At 41.7% G+C, this 23171-nt stretch overlaps 1 protein-coding gene across 1 annotated transcript in view; it reads right to left on the reverse strand.

Annotated features, from left to right (window-relative positions):
- The window catches only part of PGBD5 (piggyBac transposable element derived 5), a 70666-nt gene that overhangs the window by 11926 nt on the left and 35569 nt on the right, over positions 1 to 23171 (reverse strand). The window contains exons 3-4 of the mRNA XM_031613717.2: positions 18126 to 18260; positions 5981 to 6161 (exon numbers count right to left, since the gene is read on the reverse strand). Of these exons, the coding sequence (XP_031469577.1) occupies positions 5981 to 6161; positions 18126 to 18260 (316 nt within the window). The remainder of the gene's footprint in view (positions 1 to 5980; positions 6162 to 18125; positions 18261 to 23171) is intronic.

Genomic DNA, 23171 nt, shown 5'->3' on the forward strand with positions numbered 1-23171 from the left:
AAATACTCAAGGATTCGTCTAGTTCTTGTGGGCACATCTATGAGGATCTAAGACTTTTCCATCAGAAATGTAAGAGAACCACATCAGAAGAAGGTCAACCAACACAGCACGGAACTGCTTTATTCAGAAAGAGGAAGGCACTTGATTGGTTATTTCTAAGGAAAGAAATCAATCCTTGGAAATCCATAATTTCCCTCTACAAAAGACAAGAAAAGCCTGATGGCAACAGGCCTAGATTCAATACAGGAGGAATTGCACCTGTTTTTTTTGTTTTTGTTTTTTTTTTTTTAATTTCTTATCTTGCTATCAGGTATGCAAATACTGTAGAGGTCATGGAGGTCATGTTCCTGCAAACATAGGTGTTAACATTCTAAATTTTTAAATAGCTTTCTTCTAGCCAATAGTAAGACTTTCCTGCTCTAATAACACATGAGCCTGAGAATTTTCCTGAGCTGCCTAAGGTTTATGACTCACTGAAGGGTGATACGAACTCTCTCCAGGAGACTGCAGCAATATAAAACCAAGCCAATAACTACATTATTGCACTAAAGCTTCAAAATAGTAACAGACATCTCTGAAATCCCATAATAATTAATTGCAGCTTTCCCTTTAGCTCAGGCAGTAAGCCTGGAGAAGTCCTTCAGCAGATATTTCAATCCTCACACAGAATAATGGGAACCATTTCCTCTCTCAGGAGCACACAGCGTAACCTCTCTGCTACACAGCACAGAAAAGCTCAACACTTCTGAGATATACTGGTGTCTCTCATTATGGATGACACCCTTAATCTACAGTTTTTAAAAAACACCCAGTTATTATAGCAATAGAAGCAATAAAAATTAAGCCCATCTGGATCAATAAAGTTTTTGCATGTAATTAAGTCTAAATCACAACAGGTGTTTGCTGCATGCACAGGAGACAAGGAAATAGTCTCCCCACCAGTCTTAAACAGTAACTGTATAGAAATGCAAGCACCTAAGCTAGTGTGGGCTGTGACTAAAGCAACAAGAGAAGGTGTGGCAGAGTGACCCAGGTTCATTCCCTAGGTCTCTAGGCCACAGAGAGCTTGCTTGGAAGCCTATTCAATGGTGCAAATGATACCATTTGCAGAAGTATCCAGGCTGAAATCAGTTCAGGCAGAAGTACACATTTTTCAACCATATATCCTGCATGCAACACTGGGTCATGTTAGAGCCCGGGCAACTGAGGGGCCTGCTGGAACAAGGAGATGTGAGCTTGCTTAAGCTCATGTGCTTGGTGTTACAGGACCCTGCAACGATTCTGTGAGCACCGTGGACACCCAGCCGTCTGCTCCTGCAGCTTGAGTCCAAGTGCTCTGCGGTACAGAGCCAGCTGCTCCTGCTGGTTTAGAAAGTACAACAGGGATTTTTAGGGTTCTTATCCTCAAGGGAAACACGGGGCTTCGGGATGTGCTGTCGTCTGTAGGTAACAACACTTTTGCTGTGAGGAGTGAAAAGGAATATGCGCTATGAATGACTGTCACAGCAAATAACAGCAGCTGTCTGCTCAAAGAACAGAGAATTTGGGGCATTTCAGTGCAGGTTTCCAGTACTACTCAGAGGCCAGAAAAAGAAATGTTTTGAATGTTCCTTGAAAAAGAAAACAAATCAGGTTTTAGCTTTTGAAATAGATCAAAGTTCCCAGTCTTATTTTCTGAAGTTTTCTCATCTCTCCAAAGATGAGACCTCCAAAGGTCTCTCCAAAGACCTTAGAATTATATTCATTGATAGCCCTTTGTATTACTTGATGCGTACTCTGTACTGTTATACAGTTAAGTTGCTACATAGCAGGCTTTCTGAAAAGAACGCTGTGATTTTTGTAGGAATGCACGTGGGGCATAGGGAAAGCTAATGGTATTTATAGTTCCACAAAAGCCTTCATAGGATCGATTATAGGATAATTCAGGTTGGAAGGCAACTCAGGAGGCCTCCAGTCCAAACCCCTTCTGAAAGCAGAGTGAGCTCTGAGGGCAGACAGGACTGCTTTATCTTGTCTGGGATTGAAAACTTCCAAGGATGGAGACTGTAATTCCTCTCCAGATAGCCTGCTTCACTGTCCTCAGAAAATCCTCAAATCTAATCTGAACTAATTCTTTTGTTCTGTTTACGTCTCTTGTCTCTCATCTTTTTGTAATGAACTACTGAACTGGCTCCATCCTCCCAGTAACCTCCCCAGGGCTTTTGGGTCCCTCCCAAAGCCTTCACTTCTCTGGGCTGAGCAAGCACAGTCCCCTCCTTAGAGTAGAACATGTGGTCCAGTGTTCATCAGCTTGGTGGCTGAGTCCAGACTTCTCTGTCTGCCTCTCTCCAAATGTACAGCCAATGCAGCAGGATGTCAACAGGTGCTGGCAACACATTTCTTGTTGTGCAGTACAGTCAGTACTCAACTTCTCCTCCAAAACTCCTACTGATTCTACCACCGCTTGGCATCTGATCTCTTGTGGTTTTATCACAGTTCTTCCACTTCAACAACACTACTAAACCTGTGAGTGAACACCTAGTATCCCATGTTAATCACAAACAATCCCATATCCTTATTAAACAGACACACTCTCATATTCTCATTGTGACCTTCTTTATATATAAAGTACAAGCAGTGGATTGGGGATGGGTGGCCTGGGAAGAATCTAGGGATGCTGTCTAGCTGTGCAGGGATGGAGTCAGGAAAACTAAGATGCAGATGGAATCTGCTCCATGGGGCTAGATGACATGCATCCAAGGGTTCTGAAGGAACTCGCCCATGTGGTCACCAAAGCACTCTCCATCATATTTGCAAAATCATGGTGGTCAGGCAAAGTCCCTGGTGACTGGAAAAAGGGAAACATCACTCCCATTTTTAAGAAAAGGAGAAAGGATGATGTGGGAAACTACAGGCCAGTTACACTCACCTCTGTGCCTGGAAAGATCATAAGTGGATCCTCCTAGAAGAGATGCTAAGGCACATGCAAGATGTGGAGAAGATTCCAGCATGGCTTCATCAAGGGCAAATCATGCCTCACCAATCTGGTGGCCTTCTATGATGGAGTGATGGCACAGGTGAACAAAGGGAAAGTCAACTGATGTCATCTACCTGCACTTCTGCAAGGCCTTTGACATGGTCCCCCCATCACATCCTTCTCTCTAAATTGTAGAGATATATGAACTTGAAGGCTGGGCTGCAAGGTGAATAAATAATTGGTTGGACTGTCACAGCCAGAGGGTTGTTGTCAATGGCTCTATGTCCAAGTGGAAGCCAGTCACAAGTGGTGTCTCCCTAGGGTCCATCTTGGGACCAGTGCTCTTCAACATCTTTATCAATGACAGAGGGATTGAGTGTACCCTCAGTAAGTTTGCTGCTGACACCAAGCTGAGTGGTGCAGTTGGCACAATAGAAGGGAGGGACAGCAGCCAGTGGGATCTGGACATACTTGTGGGCAGATGAGAATCTAATAAGATTTAACAAAGCAAGTGCAAGGTGCTGCATTTAGGTTGAAGCAATACCAGTTACAAATACAGACTGGGAGAACTCAGAGCAGCCCTGCAGAGAAGGACTTGGGGGTCCTCACAGATGAAAAGCCAGGCATGAGCCAGCAGTGTATGCTTGCAGCCCAGAAGGCCAACTATATCCAGGGCTGCATGAAAAGACAGAGAAACAGAAGGGAAAGGGAGGGGATTTTCCACTTCTACTCTGCCCCTGTGAAGCCGCTGGGGCCCCCAGCAGGGGAAAGATGCAGAACTGTTGGAGTGGGTCCAGAGGAGGGTCATGAAGATGATCAAAGGGCAGGAGCACTTCTCCTCTGAAGAAAGATTAAGGGGGTTGGGCTTGTTTAGCTTGGAGAATGCTATGGTCAGACCTCATTACAGCCTTCCAGTACTCGAAGGGAGCTTACAAGCAGAAGGACGACCAAGTTTTTATATGATCTGATAGTGATAGGACAATAGGGAGTGGCTTTAAACTAAAAGAGGGGAGATTTAGGTTAGATGTTAGGAATAAATGTTTTACTCAGAGTGTGGTGAGGCACTGGAATTATAGATGTCCCTTCTCTGGAGGCATTCAAGGCCAGGCTGGATGGGGCCATGGGCAGCCTGATCCAATGGTTGGCAACCCTGCCCAAGGCAGGTGGTTTGGAACTATATGATCTTTAAGATCCCCTCCAACCTAAGCCATTCTATGATTGCATGATATAGGAATTCCAAGTTATTTTTCAGAGGCAGTAAGGGAAGTGATGGAGTGTACCAGATCAGAAACTTAATTTTGCAAACGTCTCGGGAAGCAATGTAACAAATCATTAGTCAAACTGAGATCAATATAGTAATAGAATATTGGATCAGATAGTAAGACCAATTTGCATGTGGTAAAAACATTATTACTGAATGTTCTACCTGCTAGAAATTGTTAATTAGAATTATCTGCTCAGTGTAAAGCCCATGAGTAATCTACCTCTGTAAACAATGTGAATTATCTGTAAATAGATAACATGCAACTAGTTTTACCTTTTCCACTGGGGTTATGGACTAATGGGGTTGTGCCATATTTGTTTTTGTCCTTTCCCAGCTGAGCAGAAACAGTGCGACTCTGTCTGTCACTCTTCATGCTTAAACCTGACACATTTCATGTCCAAGGAGTATGTGGGATCTCCTGTATTTTTTTTGATCAGTCATTTTCCATTCTAGCTTTGTTAGCCTCAAAAACGTAATGGTTATAACCGGTCATTTTCTACAGAACAGAAGAGTAATTCCAATGCACTATAAATATGCTCAACTTTTTCTCATACAGCTGTTTACAGCATTTGGAAAATTAACAACTTCTTTTGTGATAATACACTGTATTCTACTGCAGTCTGTGAGCTTCCAGTTTACCTAAAATAACTTAGAAGCTAAATTCTGCCCCTGAGACAGCCCTCAGTGTCAATGCAGTTTGAAGTACAGGACTGAGGGGCTCAACTACAGCACTGGTATAGCTGACTGGTATGCTTGTTTCAGATGCAAATCAAAATATTGTCTCAATCCTGAGTTGTTCCCTTTGCTTTGGACCTTGTTGCATTATTATAATGGCAGAGGTGGGTTTAAGCTTGAGCAATGGAAAACATGCCAAAAGCAAAAGTCAGTCATCACCATAAGTTGAAAAGGGGAAGAGCCCTGTAGCCTCCTATAGGATATACTCTCAAGTGTTTCATGTACCACAATGACCCTGAAAGACTGTGCTGACTGAACAACAAGCTGAGAATTATACTGAGATGACTTTTACTTGATTGCTAGAGTGCAAGAGCCTATAATTCAAGGGGAGTCACAAGTCTTTAGCATCTCTGAAAGCAAGGTAGCATACAGCTATTTCACATAAGATGAAGAGGCATTTGACAGAAAGGATGTCTTGAGGTTACTCTCTGCACTAGCAAGATACTGGCCGGAGGAGCCGCACTGGTGTAATGAAGGGCATTCTCCTAGCAAATGCAGAGTTCATTATGCTTTCCAAATACCAGCTTTTCTACCAAGGCTTATTTGTACTAGCAAAAAGCTAAACTATGCTAGGGCTTTTGCAACAACATAAAATGATCACCCTAAGAAGTCACATCTAACTGATAATAAACTAGCAAGGACTTCTAAAGACACATCTTTAAGGATTCATTGCATCTCTAGTCTTTTAGCAACAGGAACAGAAAAATCATAGGCAAATAGGAAATGCCTTGAAAAGTCCCCTAGGTCATACAGAAGATCAGACCTCACATTTCTAAGGCAAAGTCCAAAAGCCAGGGCTTTAAATACCCTCATTTTAGCTTGGAAGATTTGAAGATCATAGATGGAACTTAAAAAGCACTCTTCACAGTACCTTTCCATAAATGAGATCTCTTCCGAGGGATGACTAACTTAAACAACATAGAATTGAGATCTCACTGAAGCCTTTTGGAGGTTCTTTTTAATTCAGAGGCAGGAGGCCCCTAGGCCTGTTATCATTAAAACCCAGTGAGTCACTCAATACACACCTTGCTTCTCAAATTCTTCAAAGAGATTGAGGCTGGTAATGCTTGGGCCAGTGAAGATAATGTAGTTCTTCCCAGAGGCATTCTGACAAAGGCTTTTGGCCACCATACTGTGCAGCTGTGGTTTGTTCTTCAAAGCATCCAGCCCATCAGCACCACTGCCTTCTTTGAGATGGACGTAAATCTTAAAGGAGAAACAGAGAGAAAAGACAAAAGATTATAATGAATACAGAGGCAGAGGAAGCAATGACCAGTGCATCTGCTCAAAGGTAGACAATGTGAAGATCAAGGCAGCAGACACTCTTAATAATCTGCAAATATCGAAAGCACAAGTGTCCAGTCTTTGGACTTACCTCAGCCACACTGATGTCTTGGGTCATGTACAAAATATATAACTAATGTATATAAATAACATTTGTTTATTTTTTTATTAAAACATTAATAAAGTAGACAATAAAAAAATAAAACTAGCAGTCTAGGCACAAATGATCTAAAAGCTCTTTTGAGGAGCTGTTATTTTAAAACTACCTCAGTTTAGCTTTTGTAGCTACCAACAAACATATTGTCAGTTTTAGGGCTTCCTGAGGTTCCTGTCACTGCTGTGCAGTTGGAAGACTGTTTGCTTGGCAGGAAAAAAATCTCAAGTCATAGAAAAGATTACGTGTTCTACTGAGTCTGTATAGGCTTTATTGCTGCCAGCAAAAGGAGAGCACAGAAACTTCAGTTCCAAAAAGGCTTTACAAGATGACCAAAAGGAAATGACCCATGAGCTTCCCTGCAGTAATGTTCTGATTTATTTCTGTTGGCAGCAGTCACTTAAGCTGCAATACAAGTGTTTGTGCACCCCCATAAATGAGAGGAGCCAGCAATGTACATACTTAACCAGCCAGAACATCCTAACCAAACTCTCCAGGCGCAGCACTAAATCTGAGATCTTTTTAGATCAGGATTTGGAGACAACCTACCAAAACAGACTGAACCAGGAAGCAGAGTACAGTGCAATATGCTGCTTTTAATAATGAAATGCCTGGCTCATTTGCAGCAGGCTGCAGTCACTTTAGCATGTGTTCTGCTGCTGTGCAACCCACACAGCTACGCCATTTCAAGAGAGCTGCCACCATCACCTGCAGGTGGACACACATGTTAGAGGGCGGGAACATTTATCCCTCAGTAATGTGAACAAAGCATAATTAACTGAACACAGCACAGTTAGCATACTCACATCAACTGAAAGTGCACTGAAAAAAAGCTCTTCTTTTATTCCTATAAATGACCCCTCTAGAAGAGACTTCTGCACTGCTATGTGCTTTCTGCCTCTGCATGACCTTTCCTTTGTACAGAATCCTTTGATTTTATTTCACTGGAAATATTTCACAAGTGTAACTTTCACTAAAGTTCAACACCCATCAAAATGAACTAGGTGTCTGACCTTTATCTTCTTGTGAAATTCAAGAGAAATAACTTGCTGGAAAGAGGAATGAGAAGACGCAGATTCTGTATTCAGTCATTCAAACAGCACTGTAACTCTAAGCTACTTTCAAAGATTTAAATACACACAAATGCTTATTTTCTGAAAAAGCTGCCCAAAGTCATATCTATGTGACTTTGGCTCTGAAACATTCATAGAATCACAGAATGGCTTGGGTGGGAAGGGACCCCAAGGACCATCCAGTTCCAAACCCCTACCACAGGCAGGGCCACCAACCTCCATATCTGGTATTAGACCAGGCTGCCCAGGGCCCCATCCAAGCTGGCCTTGAACAACTTCAGGAATAGGGCATCCATAGCCTATCTGAGCAGCCTGTTGCAGCTCCTCGCCACTCTCTATGAAGAACTTCCGAAATCTTTTAGGAATTCCCCTCTTCATATCTTTAAGGAATTTGGGCTGGACTCAACGATCTCTGGAGGTCCCTTCCAGCCTCTGCAATTCTGTGATTCTGTGAATTTCAGAAAATTTCAGGAATTTCAGCTCCTGTCTGAAGTTGAAACTTTCTCAGTATTCAAGTGTAGGGAAAAGGAATTGTGCCTTGCTTGCTGGAGTGATGTATCCAAAATGAGTGTTTGCTAAATTTGCTTGAGAACTCAGCCATCCAGAATACACAATGTTGCTTTCCTGCATATTTATCTTACCAACATACTCCTTCATAAAAGAAACTTCTTTACAGTGCTCAGAGAATAAAAACTCTTGTGTGTTTGCAATAGTGCTCTCTGTAATTTTTTATTATCTCAATGATCGTAGAGAGGGACAAAATTAAATTAAACAGCTTCTCCCTACTTTAGATGTTGCATCTCCCAGCACTGGTATTCCAGACATATTAATGTAATATTCCCTAACTATTCATTCATCATGAAATAGACCCTGGAGGAGTGTGTTATGTATAAAACCTCTGAGAAACGATGCATGATTGGTATTTTGAAGTAAACGATGTGCTAAAGAGCAGAGCTGGTGCCAGGATAAATACACACTAATTCCAGAAGTGTAAAGCATATCTTAAAAGAAAGTCTTAACAACACATTACTTATATATAAAAAAGTATATATAAACCCTCTTTTGATAAAAATAGTTCTTAGACGAGGACACAGGCAGAAATGTTCATACATTCTCTGACCATCCTCCATTCACTTCTGAAAGCTGTCAAATTTGTGCTTTCTTCAATGCTAAGCTTAGGACTAGTTAATTACAATAAGTTACTTAGATTATTAAATAGGACTCAAGAGAGCAGCTTAACAGTGGAACACATACAAAGGGCAGATTGTTCCAGATTTACAGCAAAGGTTGTGCATGGTATCAAGGTTTATTGGTATCAAAATTAAGATTAGGTTAGTAGTGTGCCAGCAGAGAGACCACACAAATAGCCCTTAACAATCTACAAAGAGGTGAAGAGGACACAAAACAGTTGCAAACAGACTAGTTCTGACCTTGGGTTAGCAGCTGAGCTGAAAACAAAGCAGGCATCTCTAAGCCTAGGAAAATGCTCTGCACTTTCCCTGCCCTACTGCAGTAAGACCAAACCACCCAAGAGACTCTGCAATTCCATGCTCACTTTGTGTTCCCTGCAGAGGCCCATGCCAAGGGATGAGACAGTCTGCTGGCACTGGTGGGTGCCCCAACTGCTCCCTTACTATAGGCTGGTTTGGGTTTGAAAGCAGCTTCTCTGAAGAGCATGTCCCCACTTACTATTTTCATACCTGGATGCTACGTATTCTATATGTTCTGTGAGCAGAGCTAACATCTGGCACCCTTCCTTTGGGTTCCCCTCTGACTCGAGGGTCCTTGTTATGGTCTCATGGTGATTCTCTTTCCCTTTCACTCTGTTTACCTTCCTGTGTCCTTTTCCCAAACATCCATATCTACTGCTGAACATTCCCTCCCCCTCCAGTGTTAAAATACATACTCCTTTTTTCTCCTTGGGCACTTCCTTGCATACACAAGCACAGCCTTTGTTCTAGGCACAATTTTTCTTGTTTTGGAGAATCATCATTCAAAGCTTTGCTGTGTTCAGCTCTACTGGGAGGATGGGTGACGGCAGCATAATGTGGGAAGGCATTAAGGCTGCTGTGAAACTGTGGCTGGGTACAGACAGCTGGCAAAAGCATAGCTTCAAATATCCTTCCAAGTATCTAGGATTCCATATGGCCTTTATTTTTCTTCTCATCTTTCCATCCAGCTTATTTCATTCTACCTCAAATCATACAGACCCTCACCACTGAAGCCCACAGCATTCTTCTCACTTTCTGTAATTAATTACTTGAGTTATTTAACATCTAGCAGTCTGCAGACAAAGCACAGAATTGCCAGAAATTGGCTGTAAGACCTTCACAGCTCAGAAGCTGCTGCCCCAAAAATATTTGTTAAACCGTTCACCAGAGCTGCTGGTTTGCCTTAGGACAGCATCAGAGCTTTGTGCCCCTTTGATGTGCTTTAACAGGAAAGCATCATCAGAAGTACAGGCTTGACAACTGCTGCTGGACAACAGATGGAGATGTTGGCAGTAACACCCTTTCCTTCTGCAGGTGACAGTCAAAGCAATATTTCTCAAATGTCTGCAGAGATCACATTTACTGTGTAGATCTTTCTAGTTGATAGTGATCCATTCAGTCTACAATAGCAAATGGGAGAATTTCTGCAGATGTGACATTTCTCTTAAAGACAAATACAGGCTGAAGTTCTTTATCCTGCAGTGATAGAACAGAAAAGGAACTTTCTCTAGCCATTCTTCAGTTCTCTTTATTGGAACAGTTATACTTTAAGTTCTGCCATCACTTTATCTAGGGTAGCCCTGCTGAACCAGATACTTCTTAATCCAACATGTCTTAATCCATGTGCACAATACCAGCTCTGCCTTCTCACACCCTTTCACTCATCCCTGATAACCTCCTCTCTTCTGCCTTTAGTCTCCATGCATCATCCTGACAGTCCTAAAAGCCTGACAATAAGAACAGACACCTTCAGAGCCACTGGCTCATCTTCCCATCCACTACAACTTCTTCTGGATCACAGAGGGAAAAGTAGGTATCACGTAATATACTTCAATGACAGAGTGACAAGGTATTGATTAAGACTGTGCTTAGCTCTTACAAAAGAAGAAAAACACTGAAAACTGTTTTGGAAAGTCCATTTATCTACACAAAGGCAGACAGAGAAGACATCGCATTTCTGAGCAGGAGATTCCACATGTTGTCAGATAAGAGGCAAATCAATCACCTGTCATTCAGAAACATACAATGTTTGGCTACAGAAGAAGGTTGCTACAAAAACCAATACCAGAGAATGGAAGATCTCAGAGCACACATCCATGCTACAAGCCAACAAAACACTTCTTGCTTTGTGTTGCAATTTTCCCTATGGAAAAGTTATGTGGAAGGTTCATAAGGTCTTGCTAGAAACAAGGTAAAAACCAATCAGTTACAGACAAAATCTTCCACTTGGCTGTACACTTGAAAGTGCCCTAGAAACTAAAATGTTGGGTATTCTCTTAATATTCATAGTTCGGATCACAGATAGAAAGCACTTGTAGCCCAAATACTTCACATCCATATGAAACTAAAGCAGCTCAGGGTACAATTCTCAAATGAAAAAAGGTGACATTTGGAAGTAAAGAGGGATGAATAGTAGTAAGCAGGAGGAAGATTTTGAAAGCTACGTTATCTAATAAAGAGTAGACAGTAAACAACGACAAAACAGGAGCCAAGTTTACAGATAACACTTAAAAATGCAAGAGAATGAATGGTACTGTTATACTCGTTGGATTCTGAATTGCTATTGAAAAGTTAACTTCATTTTTCTGTAGTTTTTCCTAGCAAAATATTCACTTGCACTGCTCTCTAGATCCTTTCTCAGTCCATCTTCCCCTCTTACGTTAAACCTTACCTCTAGCTGTTACTGTTTCAATCACCACTGGGAGATTCTCCCCTCCAATCCTACCACAAACTCTCTACGGCCCATGTTCTCCCCTTCTTTAATGCCCTCTTATCAGCCAGCTCTTAGGTCCAGCTCTTCTTCAGCAGCTGTTGGTTGTGGTGTACTTATGGTGCTTTTACTGACACTGGATCTTTTCAGTGGTTTTAACTTCTTCTCAGTCTCTTCTTACTTGTCCAAAGGCTATTTCAGATACTTTCAAGTGACATGAAGCTGTCCCCAGATAGCTTTTGGGGCTGCCTAAAAATCTCTTTCCTCGGCCTGCTATTTTGAATGACTTCAATGTGCATCGACATGCAGATCCAGCTAACAACTCTGTGGACTGCCAAATCTTTGTTTTGCCTGTGTACATTCATCAAAGTTTCTAACAAGATCTTGGTGATACTGCAGAGAGATGCTGGTAAAGTTGATAGTGAAAGTCCAATATGGCTAAAAAGCTTAGTTTTCCTCCCTGACATCCTTCCTCCAAGTAATTTATTCACCACTGAGGACACCACAATATTCATCTGTATGGTGAATGTAAATCTGTGGATCAACAAATGTAGATGTCTCTCTTTATTTTCTCTCAGGCCAGCCACGTTTAACGCAGATTCATTATCTACAACACCTCTACGATAAATCCTTTCCCATTTTTTCAAATACCTAAGAACTTGTGGGTTCTCATCTCAACTACCACAATCATCCTTCTTTCCCTTGTCCTGGCTCATATGCCAGTGTATCTGGTTAATCATAGAATGTTTTGGGTTGGAAGAGACCTCAAGGATCATCAAGTTCCAACCCCCTGCCACAGGCAGGGTTCCCAGCCACCAGATCAAGTACTAGATTAGATTGCCCAGGGGCCCATCCAGCCTGGCCTAATAATCCTTTGCTCTGACCATTTCAGCATTCTGCCAGCTCCCTCTTGTTTACAGCATCAAATAGAAGACGGCCTGGAAAATGGATACAGGCCTTTCTAGTTTAGTATTCCCCACTGAGTTCTTCCTATATTTTTTCAAGATACTGATTCCTGCCTATGTTTCCCTGAGAAGCCAGACTTCCAACTACTGTTGCCAAACAAGGCCATTTTTGCTCCTTTCTATGCTGCTCTTCTCCTTTTTGGTTTAAAAACACTGCTAATCTCCAAAAACTCTTTCCTCCTTCAACATTTTCCTTAAAAACAATGAACCCTCCTTCCCCCCTCCCCCCCAATCAATTTCTACTCTGTGCATTCGTGTGGCTACCTTCTTACCTATAGCTTTCATTAAGCTGTTAGCTGAGTCCATGACTAGGCCCTCACTACGTTGCCACACAGTGACACAGTTTTAGCTCAGCTTTCCTGAGAAAATTCGTATTGAGCTTTAAGAAGGTATAAAGAAAAGTTATGTAAGTGAGAACGTATTTAAGTGATGCAAGATAAGTAAAAACCATCTAACATCTTGTAACCGTTAAGGGGATAATATTTAGTAGCTCAAGGGGAAAATACTTACATAAAAAGCATAAAATCTTGAGAAAAAAAACAGGATGGTAATTCAGTCCCACTAAGGACCCAACTCATTTCCAAGGAGGAATAAGGCTGATGGCTGTGGACTCACTGGGAGCTGTCTGTTGCTGCCAAGCAGCATGCTAGCCCTAGCTGCTTACAGCCTGTATTAGCCAGCAATAATATTGCACGTATCCTGCCTGCAGACTTTGGGCAACTGAAAGGCACCCGAACAAACCGATGAGCTGATGGCAGCTTACACTTCCATCTCGTGCTTAGATATTGAACTCGCCAGGGGAAAGATTATCTTCTTGTTCTGCCTACAGCACCTAGCACATGGGGTAGGATGTGTGAGGGAAGTTCCTGTGGCAATACTATTAATTGAGGGAATGAAGCAGACCCATAGCTTTTATTCTCCTTTTTCAGGCAGAGAGTGTGTGAGAACAGCTGCAAAAAGAGGACTACAGCACTGATCTGCCACAGAGTTGTGAACAGCATCATTAAATCCCCATGCACTACAGATTGTCCCTCTCAGCTGACAACTGACACTGAGACCATGGGCCAACTCTGGGAAGGATCTTTGCATTAGGTCACATTTAAATGTTTGTTTTTTCCATTCATAGGAAAAAAAAATAAGTAAGAAAGACAGTAAGCTTGTGAACTCCAGACAAACAAATGGGGCTGGCCCACCACACATCTGCAAAACTACCTTCCTGCATAACACTGGAGAGTAAGAGGATTAGAGACTTTTAATTGAGATCTGAGATTCTCAAATGCTGACAACACAGAATCACATGCATTAAAAAGACAGAGCCTGGTAGAAGCCAAAGGGAGAAAGCAGATAGGATTTTCAAGCCAAGAGTGACTGGCAAATGAAGGCGATCAGATTTCCTGGGATTCCCTCCCAGACAAAACCTGACCTTGACAACTTGTTCAAAGCAGCCGCTACATCTGTGCATTTCAGATGCAACTATTTCAGCAACAGAGAAATTATCAGGGTGCTGTTTAAAGAAACCCCTTGGCTCAGGCTAATCTCAAAACAGAACTTAAACAGGCTGAAACACCAACATTTCTGAGCAGCTTTGCTAAACAAATGCACAGATGGCTAATGCTCCCACAATTCTGACCTTGAGAACCACATTAATCCCAGGCATATTTACTCTTTGCTTTTCCCTTTCTAAAGGAAATGGGTAAAAACAGCTATAGCTTAACAGAGACTGAATTCACTTACATGATGTATTGCAAAATCATTAACTGTTTGGGAGTATCTTCTCAGTTTCCCTAAATTCTGGGAGTTCCTAGTCTGTGAAATCAGCGGGGCTATGAAATACTCAAGCTAACTGTACCCACCCTATTTGGCATCAGGAATGAACTACAGCATTTATTACAAAACTGCGATATTTGCATTGTTTTCATTTGTTTGCTGCAACTGAATGATGCAATGAAGACATGCAAAAAAGTAATAAAGATATGCTGAAGCAGAAAAAGCAGCAAAAGGCAACAGATACGGCACTGCCTGAGTCAGAAGAGCTGAGGTTTGTTCCCAGCCCTGCCACTGGTCTGTGGAGTGCCTTCAGGCAGTGCAGTGTAGCTCTTCAGGGAGTTGTTGCTTACCTCTGAAGTAGGGACCACCCCACTCCGGTGTACACTCATTAGAATAGCGCAACGTGGGAATGCTTGAGCTGCAGAGATGCACACAGTTCTTTTTCTGAATCTGTTCTGACTCATCCCTTCTTTGGGATGAGCAGAGGAAGGTGGAAATTTAAGTTCAGTCTCAGTACAAGGTTCTAAAGAACTTCATAAATCTGACAGAGACACTTCACAACGATATTAGTGAAAATGAAATGCATTACTTCTGGAACTTTTTGCCATATAGATAGAAAATAGAACCAAATGCAGAACCTGTAGAGTTGAAACAGGATGGAATGCGGGAAGGGAAGATTGCCCAGAATAGCCTCAGAGAACAAATTTCATCATAACAAACACAAAACATATACACATCCAAAAAGTTTTTTCTCACCTTTTTTCTTAAGTCATAGTTTTCTAAGCAAATAATTAGGTTGATGAGCTAATTCCATTACCACCTATCACAGAGATTAATATTGCCCAACCAAACTATTGCAGTACTCTCTACTGTCTATATATTGCCTTCATTTTGTTGATCAATGATGCTTTAGGTTAGGGACTGCCTTTTCAGTTGTACTTGTGCCATAGGCCTGCGGTACTAGAATAGGCTCTATCAGAATACTTTATCTTGCCTGGCTCTATGGTGTTCTGTGCAAGGCACCAGCTGTTAATGCTTTCTTCTCCATCTACAAGACCAGGAAATACTCTTGTTTGTTTCTTACACACAAGCAGGAATCGGATATTTGGGTAAATTTCTTCTCAGAAAGAGTGGTGGGACATTGAAACAGGCTGCCCAGGGAGTAGAGTGGACTCCACCTTCTCAGGAGTGGAGTGGACTCCTTCTCAGGTGGAGTCACCTCTCCTGAAGGTGCTCAAAAAACTTGTGGTTGTGGCACTGAGGGACATGGTTAGTGCACACAGTGAGGATGGGTTAACAGTTGGACTTAATCTTAGTGGTCTTTTCCAATGATTCCATGATTCTAGGAAAGAGAAAACATGATGTGTCAGCACAAAATAACTAACCCTGAATATTTGGGAACTCTCATCAGTTTTTTTTTTATAAGCTCTATTTATATATATCTATAATATAAAGAGGGATTTACTAATCATATTTATGCATGACTTTTACAAACAAATGTTCCAGACTTCTTAAGAGAAAAAAATCTGACACATCTACAGCTTTGATTTAAAGACTTACTCAGCAAATACTCTAAAAAGGAAACACTCCTTAGCTACTGCAGACATTTAATTTGAAATTGAGATATTAAAATATTAGTTTGAAAGGAATCTTAGTGGTATGTAGGGAAAGAAAATGAGTTGATTGTTCAATATATATGATTGTATTTGGATCTACCTGTGTTGTCCTGAAAAACATAACACAAGTGCTAGTGTACCAAGTGTAGCATTCTCAAGAGAGAATGAGTAGTGTAAGTATATGTCATTCTTCAAAGCACTGATACCTAGAAAACAAATTAACCCTTTACACAGTAGGAAAATCAGATTTCTAGAAAACTAGATTTTCCTAAATGGAGGTTTTTATCATCAGACTAATCACTTAGGTTTAGAAGACCTCGTCCAGGAGTGTCATGAATCTCTTAAGATTGCTTCCGTCCCCAAGTCATACATTGTTCAGCTCCCTCTTTTGCCAGGACTGCCTCACCCTTTCACAGCAACGCATTTTTCAGACTTCAGCTAACTTAGCTAGCATGATTTATAAAGTGTTCAGTGTTACATTTTATCCCAAATAACATGACCTCTCATGTCACTCTGCAGAAAAGATGAGGGGAGAATTTCAGCCAGAGTGTTAAAAAATTTGTACATATTTCCAAGTAGGTGTAAATTCTTTGACAGCAGACAAGTGACAAACCAGTCAGTCCTTAAACACTGAATAATCTTCTTGATTAGATCAATTCTTTCAATATTTTAAACAAATAAAAAGCTCTTTTTAGCACAGCAAATAATCCAACCACCAAACAAGTGCTTTAGGTGCCTTATGATCCTTTGTACTAGCAATATGCAACTGAACACAGTATTTCAAGAGTACACTAGTTGAAGACCCTCCTTCTCAGACTAGATATTTCCATTTTAGAAGGAATGTTCATGTTCCTGTATATTCTTTTTCATACTTCTCTAAGTTTGCTCTCACCCAATCATTTTATCACTGTGATAATCAGAGCCAAATCATGAAACGAAAATAGAAGGCTGTTAAGAAAATCCTAGACATCATTTAGATGCAAGTGAAGCTTAAGTATCTATTTCATTAATGGAGCAAGAGGATTAGGGTGGTACTGAGCATCTACTCTGTTTCCATGACATTTCATTAATTTACTCTCTCAAAGGACAGGAACGGAGATGGAACGTAATTACAGCTCAGCATCTGAAACCTCTGGCATGTCTGAAGACTTACTTGTTCAGTGGTAGTTGGCTGCAGAAAACATGGCAAGAGAGATCAGCAAACCTTGTGCTCACTGTTCAGCACTGCGTTCACCATTACACTTCAGAGTGATAAGCTGTGTCTGGTGGGACAGGTGGAGTTCACCTTGGAGATAAAGGACACTACCTCTGTAGAGAAAATGTTTTCCAAACAGACTTGAGAGTGGAAATTTCCAAGGTCGCTTCACAGCATGAATCTATTTTGTGTCGGACAAAACAACTGCTTTAAAACTTGGACAGAAGATGTATGATCCTCATTTTTCTCCTGCAGTGAAAAGCATTGCTGGAAGTGCAAACATCTGTTCCCAGACAGACTTCTCCTACATTGCTACTCAAATGTTGCAGTGATTCACGGGTCAATGTGAACGTTCAACTACAGCAAATCCACAGGATCTACAGCATTACACGCATTCAAGTCTGAGCAGTCTGTGTGCAAGTTCTACTGGCAGCTCAGCATAGCTGCTCTGGAACATGCAGGACACCAAAAGCTATTGGGAAAAATAAATATCAGAAACTACCTGCCCCCTCACCTCTAGGTATCAAAATAAGTGGGCAGATTTTGATGAGTGCTCAAAAACACACCAGCAGATGAGGAATCTAAGAATTTGAGAAGTAGTCCCCAGTGCTTTGCATTGCTAAATACAAATCCCTTACCACGTCTCCCACTGAAGCGCATATTTCATCTTGAGGTCATATGTTATTTAATTTCTTTGGTAGAGAAATAGAGGTATAAAAAGAGATGTAAAAGAAAACCCTGTTAATACATTTCTCACAGAAAAATGGACATTTTTATACCATCTTGTCTCAGCCTATCTATTGGACACGGCTGGCTATCACAGACAGTATTATACTTTGAAAAAGTATCTGGTCCATTAAAAAGGACAAGAGTCACAGTATCTAGACCTTTCAATAAACTTAGGATGTACAGACAGACCCTTTAGTTCTTTTTCGATTTAATTAGCTGAGGGCTGGCAGCCAGTCAGATCATGTTACAGACAGGAACCCTCAGTTAAATCATCAAGCAATCAGAGCACCAGGAACTTGTTGTCACCCTCCCTGGGATCAAGTATCTGAGAACTAGAAGCTTTGCTGTTCCCTGACTGTAGCCCATGGTATGGGTATGGATAGAAGCAAATGTTGCCACTGGTCTTGCAGTGCATCTGAGGGCCAGCTAGAAACCAAATCAAGATGTTTGAAGAGGTGAAACCCACCTGGCAGATGAAACCAGTGGATGAGCACTGCCGAACCCAGAGGCTGAATTTTCTTTTTTTCCTCTTGCGCAGCTCCCTCTCTGTACACGTGGCAATGAAAACAGGATCCTCATCAATCAGGGGTTCATGCAGAACCTGCAATTAGACAGAAAAGAAGGTAAAAAAAGAAAACAGAAGAGTTCACGATTACTGAAAAGAAACTGCTTTAAAGTCTTCAAGGAAATACAATCTTTGCCTCATGCTTGTGCGCAACATTTCATACAATAGGAGAAAAGCTACTTTTTTTCAGAGCTGCTATGCAAGCAAAAACAAAAACAAAGCCTGGACAAGCACACTTCTGCGCATGGCTACTCTACATACAGTTTGCAAGGACCGTATGCAAGGATCAAGGAATGGCTCTCTGCTTCTCATCATGAATGCGTCCAAAATGCGTCCCTCTACCACTATAAGCTATATTCTCCAAAGTGGGACAGCGTTGAGGTTTGTTGGGGAATTATGTCATGCCTCTCCAAGCTTCATCATCTGCCTTCATTTTGTTTGGCAGAATGTGTTCTACCCAAACACCCCCTACAATTTGTTGTAAGGTACTCTCCTTTCCTACAACAAACAGAAAACACACAGCAAAGAATGAGAGAAGTGAAGAGAGAAAAAGGTATTTGCCGCCAGTTGTGGAGGTGGTGAAGAAATAGAAAATATTCTTCCTGGTGGCAGCAGCTTCAGGGAAGGCTCTCTTGCCTCAGGAGCTGAAAAATCTGACAAAAGGAGATGGAAACATAACAGACTACAGTGAGGAATAGAAAAAGACAAGATAGACTGGAGGAAGTAATGAAAAGCTGTGAAAGCTAAGCAATTCTTGCATTTCGCATCCTCCTGCTTATAGCTGTTTTACTACATTTCTGGCCATTAATTCTGTACCAAAGTGATTAGGTTTTATGCCACAGAGCCTACCTATGGAAAAGCACTGCTACTTCCTTGCAGCTTAAGGGTAGCTACATACACGTTCCTGACTATACGGTGTGTGGGATTGCCTAGCAAGGCCCTTCCGAGACATGCTCTCAAGCTGCTGAAAGGTCTCAGCTGAGGAAAAAGGGTTTCTTCTGACCAAACTCGGACAACTGCATCTAAATCATAGCAAGGCACTGGAGGCACCCGACCTAGTACCTTAGGGGAAAGCATCCCAGAAGAACATAATTTATATTCTCTCAAAGACTTATGTAAATAGGACAGATACATAATGCTCATCTTTACATTTGCCCAAAGGAGCCCACTTTTTTCCAGTAACCATCACCCCACAGAGATAGGGCTTGGATACAAATATCCACAAGGCAGAGACTGTCAACCGTAGACGGACCCTTTCCATGTGCACATCTGCGTGCATCTGGTGGTGAAAATGAGCAGAATGCTGCATTAAATTTAGGAATTGAATCTGTGTAGAAGAGAAGTGGTAGGTAAGCAGTTAAGCACCACTGATGAGCAGCTGCTGCCCTTCTGAATGCAAGATGCTTGTTGAACATTACTCTGGCAGCCCAAAATAGGCATCCGAGCTCTCTCTGCGCAGCGGCGGCACACTTTCATTTATATATACTCCACTTCTTAACGGCTCATAAAACATTCACAGGACCATCTGAAATCACTCTTGTGAAATGTTCAAATTGTACACCAAAATGCAGATGCAAGCAAGGAGTGTTGTAGACAAAGATATTTGTTCTTAAAGCTACAGCTTCCCCATTACCTCACTGGAGCAAAATCTCATTCCTCTCTCAAGATCCACAAGAAATACTGCTCTTCTTTCCTGAATGCCACCTGCGATGTTTCACACTTTGATCTCAAGGAATTCTAAAAGTGTTTTACAAATGTTATCCATGTCCTTATTCCTTTTGTTTAGCTTTCTGTCTCTTCTGAGCAGATAGGAGGACCGCATGCATTGGAATGGGGTTGGATACACTGGTAGAAATTTGTCAGCTTCTGGAAAGACCCTCTTACCAGCCAGGTGTGTGGTTCAACTGCTGTAATATCTCTTTCTGTGGGATGGCGAGCAGCAGAACGAACAGTCTGCTTTAACAGTCATTTTCATGCTGCATGACAGCATCAGTTCTCCTTACAGCACTCTACTGCATTCTGTTTACACCCTTTGCCCTTTTTCTACCTTCCAGTGCAGTGTAAGACCTGTCAGCCATAAACATAGAAAGGAAACCTGAATTCTGAAAACATCTCGTGTTTCCCTTATCCATTTCTATGCTCAGACCAGCCCTCCTCTAGTTCCCAGAGATTTCCCTCCTTTCTGTGACTCAGTATTTTAAGTCATTCCCATTTCTCCAAAAGATGAAAGCTATACAGAAGTTCCTATTGAATATCTGGGAGAAGGGACAACAAATGGACATAAGGTATGGATTTGTTCTTGATGAAAGGAGGGAATATGACAGGCAGGGAAATTGAAGTGGCAGTTCTGGAGCTTGTACTTCTTCCTTCTTCCAGAGAGAGTGGGGAGACAAGAGTTGCCACCCCACTGTGCAAACACTGCTTCAGTAGCTGTAAAGGACTTTGCATGCAGAGAGCTGTATGGGTCATGCCTGCTGCTGGGACACCTGATCCCCACCTCTCTTTCAAAGGTGTCAGTTCATTGCTTCTGGCACTGGAATATTTTCCTTTTGAGAAAAGTTATTTCTGTTGCCCTTGGTCAACCTTATTATTTTCCCTCCTCCAACCCAAACCATGTTTTTGCCAGATCTCCATGCAAAGTAATATTTCGTCCTTCCTCTTCTTCATTCTTGCTGTCTCTGCAATGCTCGCTTTTCCAAAAGCAGGCTTACTGCCCCCATGACATATTCTTTCCTGTTTCTCATCTTCCTAGATAAAATCTACTTTCAGGCTTAATTGACTCCCACACACGTTCCTGGCAGCCTTTTCATCATCTTTGACTCACTCACCAAGCTCTATCTTCTTCCTACTCTGACTTCTATTGATGCAAGATACCTTGTGGATTTCTTCACAGAAATTTCTCCCATTTTCTTCTCTCAAATCCCACTTTGTTAAGGAGCTTCTCATCTAGCTGTTTCACTCCCTCTCAGCTATCCATTGTTTATTATTCTGTTTATATCCATCTTCATCACTGCCAGGTCTTCTTGCTAAGATTTCATTTTCCCCTCTATAAGTACATACACTCCAAATGTTGGGAGTCCCATCTTAGTCTTGTCTCTCCAGTAATTTTACTCCATCTCACAAAATCTTTCTTTTCTGAACACAGTAGACAGTCACTGCCCAGAGGGTGTCTTCCTTCTCCATTTTAGATCACCTCTCAAGTTCCTTCCACTCCGCAATGCTGCTCACCACAGCCCAAATAGCCTTTAGTCAAAGAGCCACTAACTCTACTGCTGTCAGACCTGTTGGACTCTCACTGCCTTGGTTGCGTCCTTTATAGGTTATCTTCCCTTATTTCTGTAGCCATCCCTACCAGAGGCTGTCTCTTCAGTCTGTCCCCTGGAGGAACTGCCTCAGCCTGCCTTGTCTCTGGCTTTTGGTAGGTACTGTGAACAGAGTGAGTCCCCTGGGGAACTGCACCTGTGTATACAGATTCAGCTATTGCTTCTGCATCAGTACCTTGCTTTTCTGCTTCTTTGCTCTAGAGCTCCTCCCATCTAAACTAAATCCTCTGCTAGCATCTGACATCTCTGCTTGGATATCTGTCAGTTCCAGTTTTGTTATGCTACATTTGAGATCATCTCTTTTCCCTTAAGATAACCCCTTGCTATCTCCTTTTTTTGGTCTTAGCAGCCATCCCCCTTCCCCTGCAGAAGATCTCGCTGGTCTGTGCATGTGAATGCCAGTCTTTACCTCCAGCTCCTTGCGTGATGCTCTCAGTTAGGCAATGCCTCCATTTTTTTCCATGCTTTCTTAGTAAAAGTTCTGCAATACATAGTTTTTTCAACCCACCCACTCCATACAAGGTCAGAGCCATCCTGCAACAGTTTGGCCTCAACATAAGGCAATCCTGCTCTAATGATTCCTGCTGGGGAGCCATTCTGCTAGGCCATCACACTAGGCAGTCTCTCTTTCCTGTATTTTTCTCTAATGGCTCTCTTTCTCCAGTATTACAGAAAGACTCATTCATTTTCCAAGTCCTGTTCAACCTTTCCATATTTTACTTCTTTGCCATTGTTTAAAGGTTAACTGCCATCCCCAGTGGAGCCATGATTTCAAGCTCTTCTCAAGATTTTCTGCCTGTTTGCTCAGTCTTCAATTGCCTTTCTTAAAATAACTAAACAAAAATCACTTCTTAAAGCACTCTACAGCCAGGAGGTCATTTAAAAATAGCTACAAAACTTCATCAATTTCTGCTATCAAATTCTCCCTAAATTCTGGCTTCACCAGAGGATCAACCGGCCAAGATCTGTATCAGAAGTTTAATATTCTAATTGTTACTTTGCCTGTTTTTGTCTTGCTCCATGTCTTGACTGACATCATCTGAACACTTAGGATCTCTGTGCTATGCACACAGAACCCCTAGAAAAAAGCAGTCCTGGTCTACAACCAGGATCTTTATGCACAAAGGATCTTTTCTAAATGGGGATACTGAGACATGGACATGTCACTGCAGCCTTTCAGTACCTGAGGGGAGTTCACAAGCAGAAGGGGAACTGATTTTTTACATTGTCTGACAGTGATAAGACAAGGGGGAATGGCTTTTAACTAAAAGACAGTAGATTTAGGTTGGAAGTTAGGAAAAAATTTTTTTACTCAAGTTGGTGGTAAGGTGCTGGAACAGGTTGCCCTGTTATGAATACCCCTTCTCTGGGGACATTCAAGGCAGAGTTGGATGGGGCCTTTAAGGTCCCTTTCAATCTAAGCCATTCTATGGTTCTATGACTTGAGCAAAATCTTTTAATTCAGAAATACCAGGTAACAAATAACATTTAATCACATGGACACAAAATAGCTACAATTTAATCAGCCTATTTTAACTCCTTTATGTTTTCAGAGAAATTGCTGCCTAATGCTGTGAGCTGCTTTGGAAGAACTACGATACCACCAAGAATGAAAATCAACAAG

The sequence above is a fragment of the Phasianus colchicus genome, chromosome 2 (assembly GCF_987193195.1).
Source record: "Phasianus colchicus chromosome 2, bPhaCol1.hap1.1, whole genome shotgun sequence".
NCBI classification, from domain to species: domain Eukaryota; kingdom Metazoa; phylum Chordata; class Aves; order Galliformes; family Phasianidae; genus Phasianus; species Phasianus colchicus.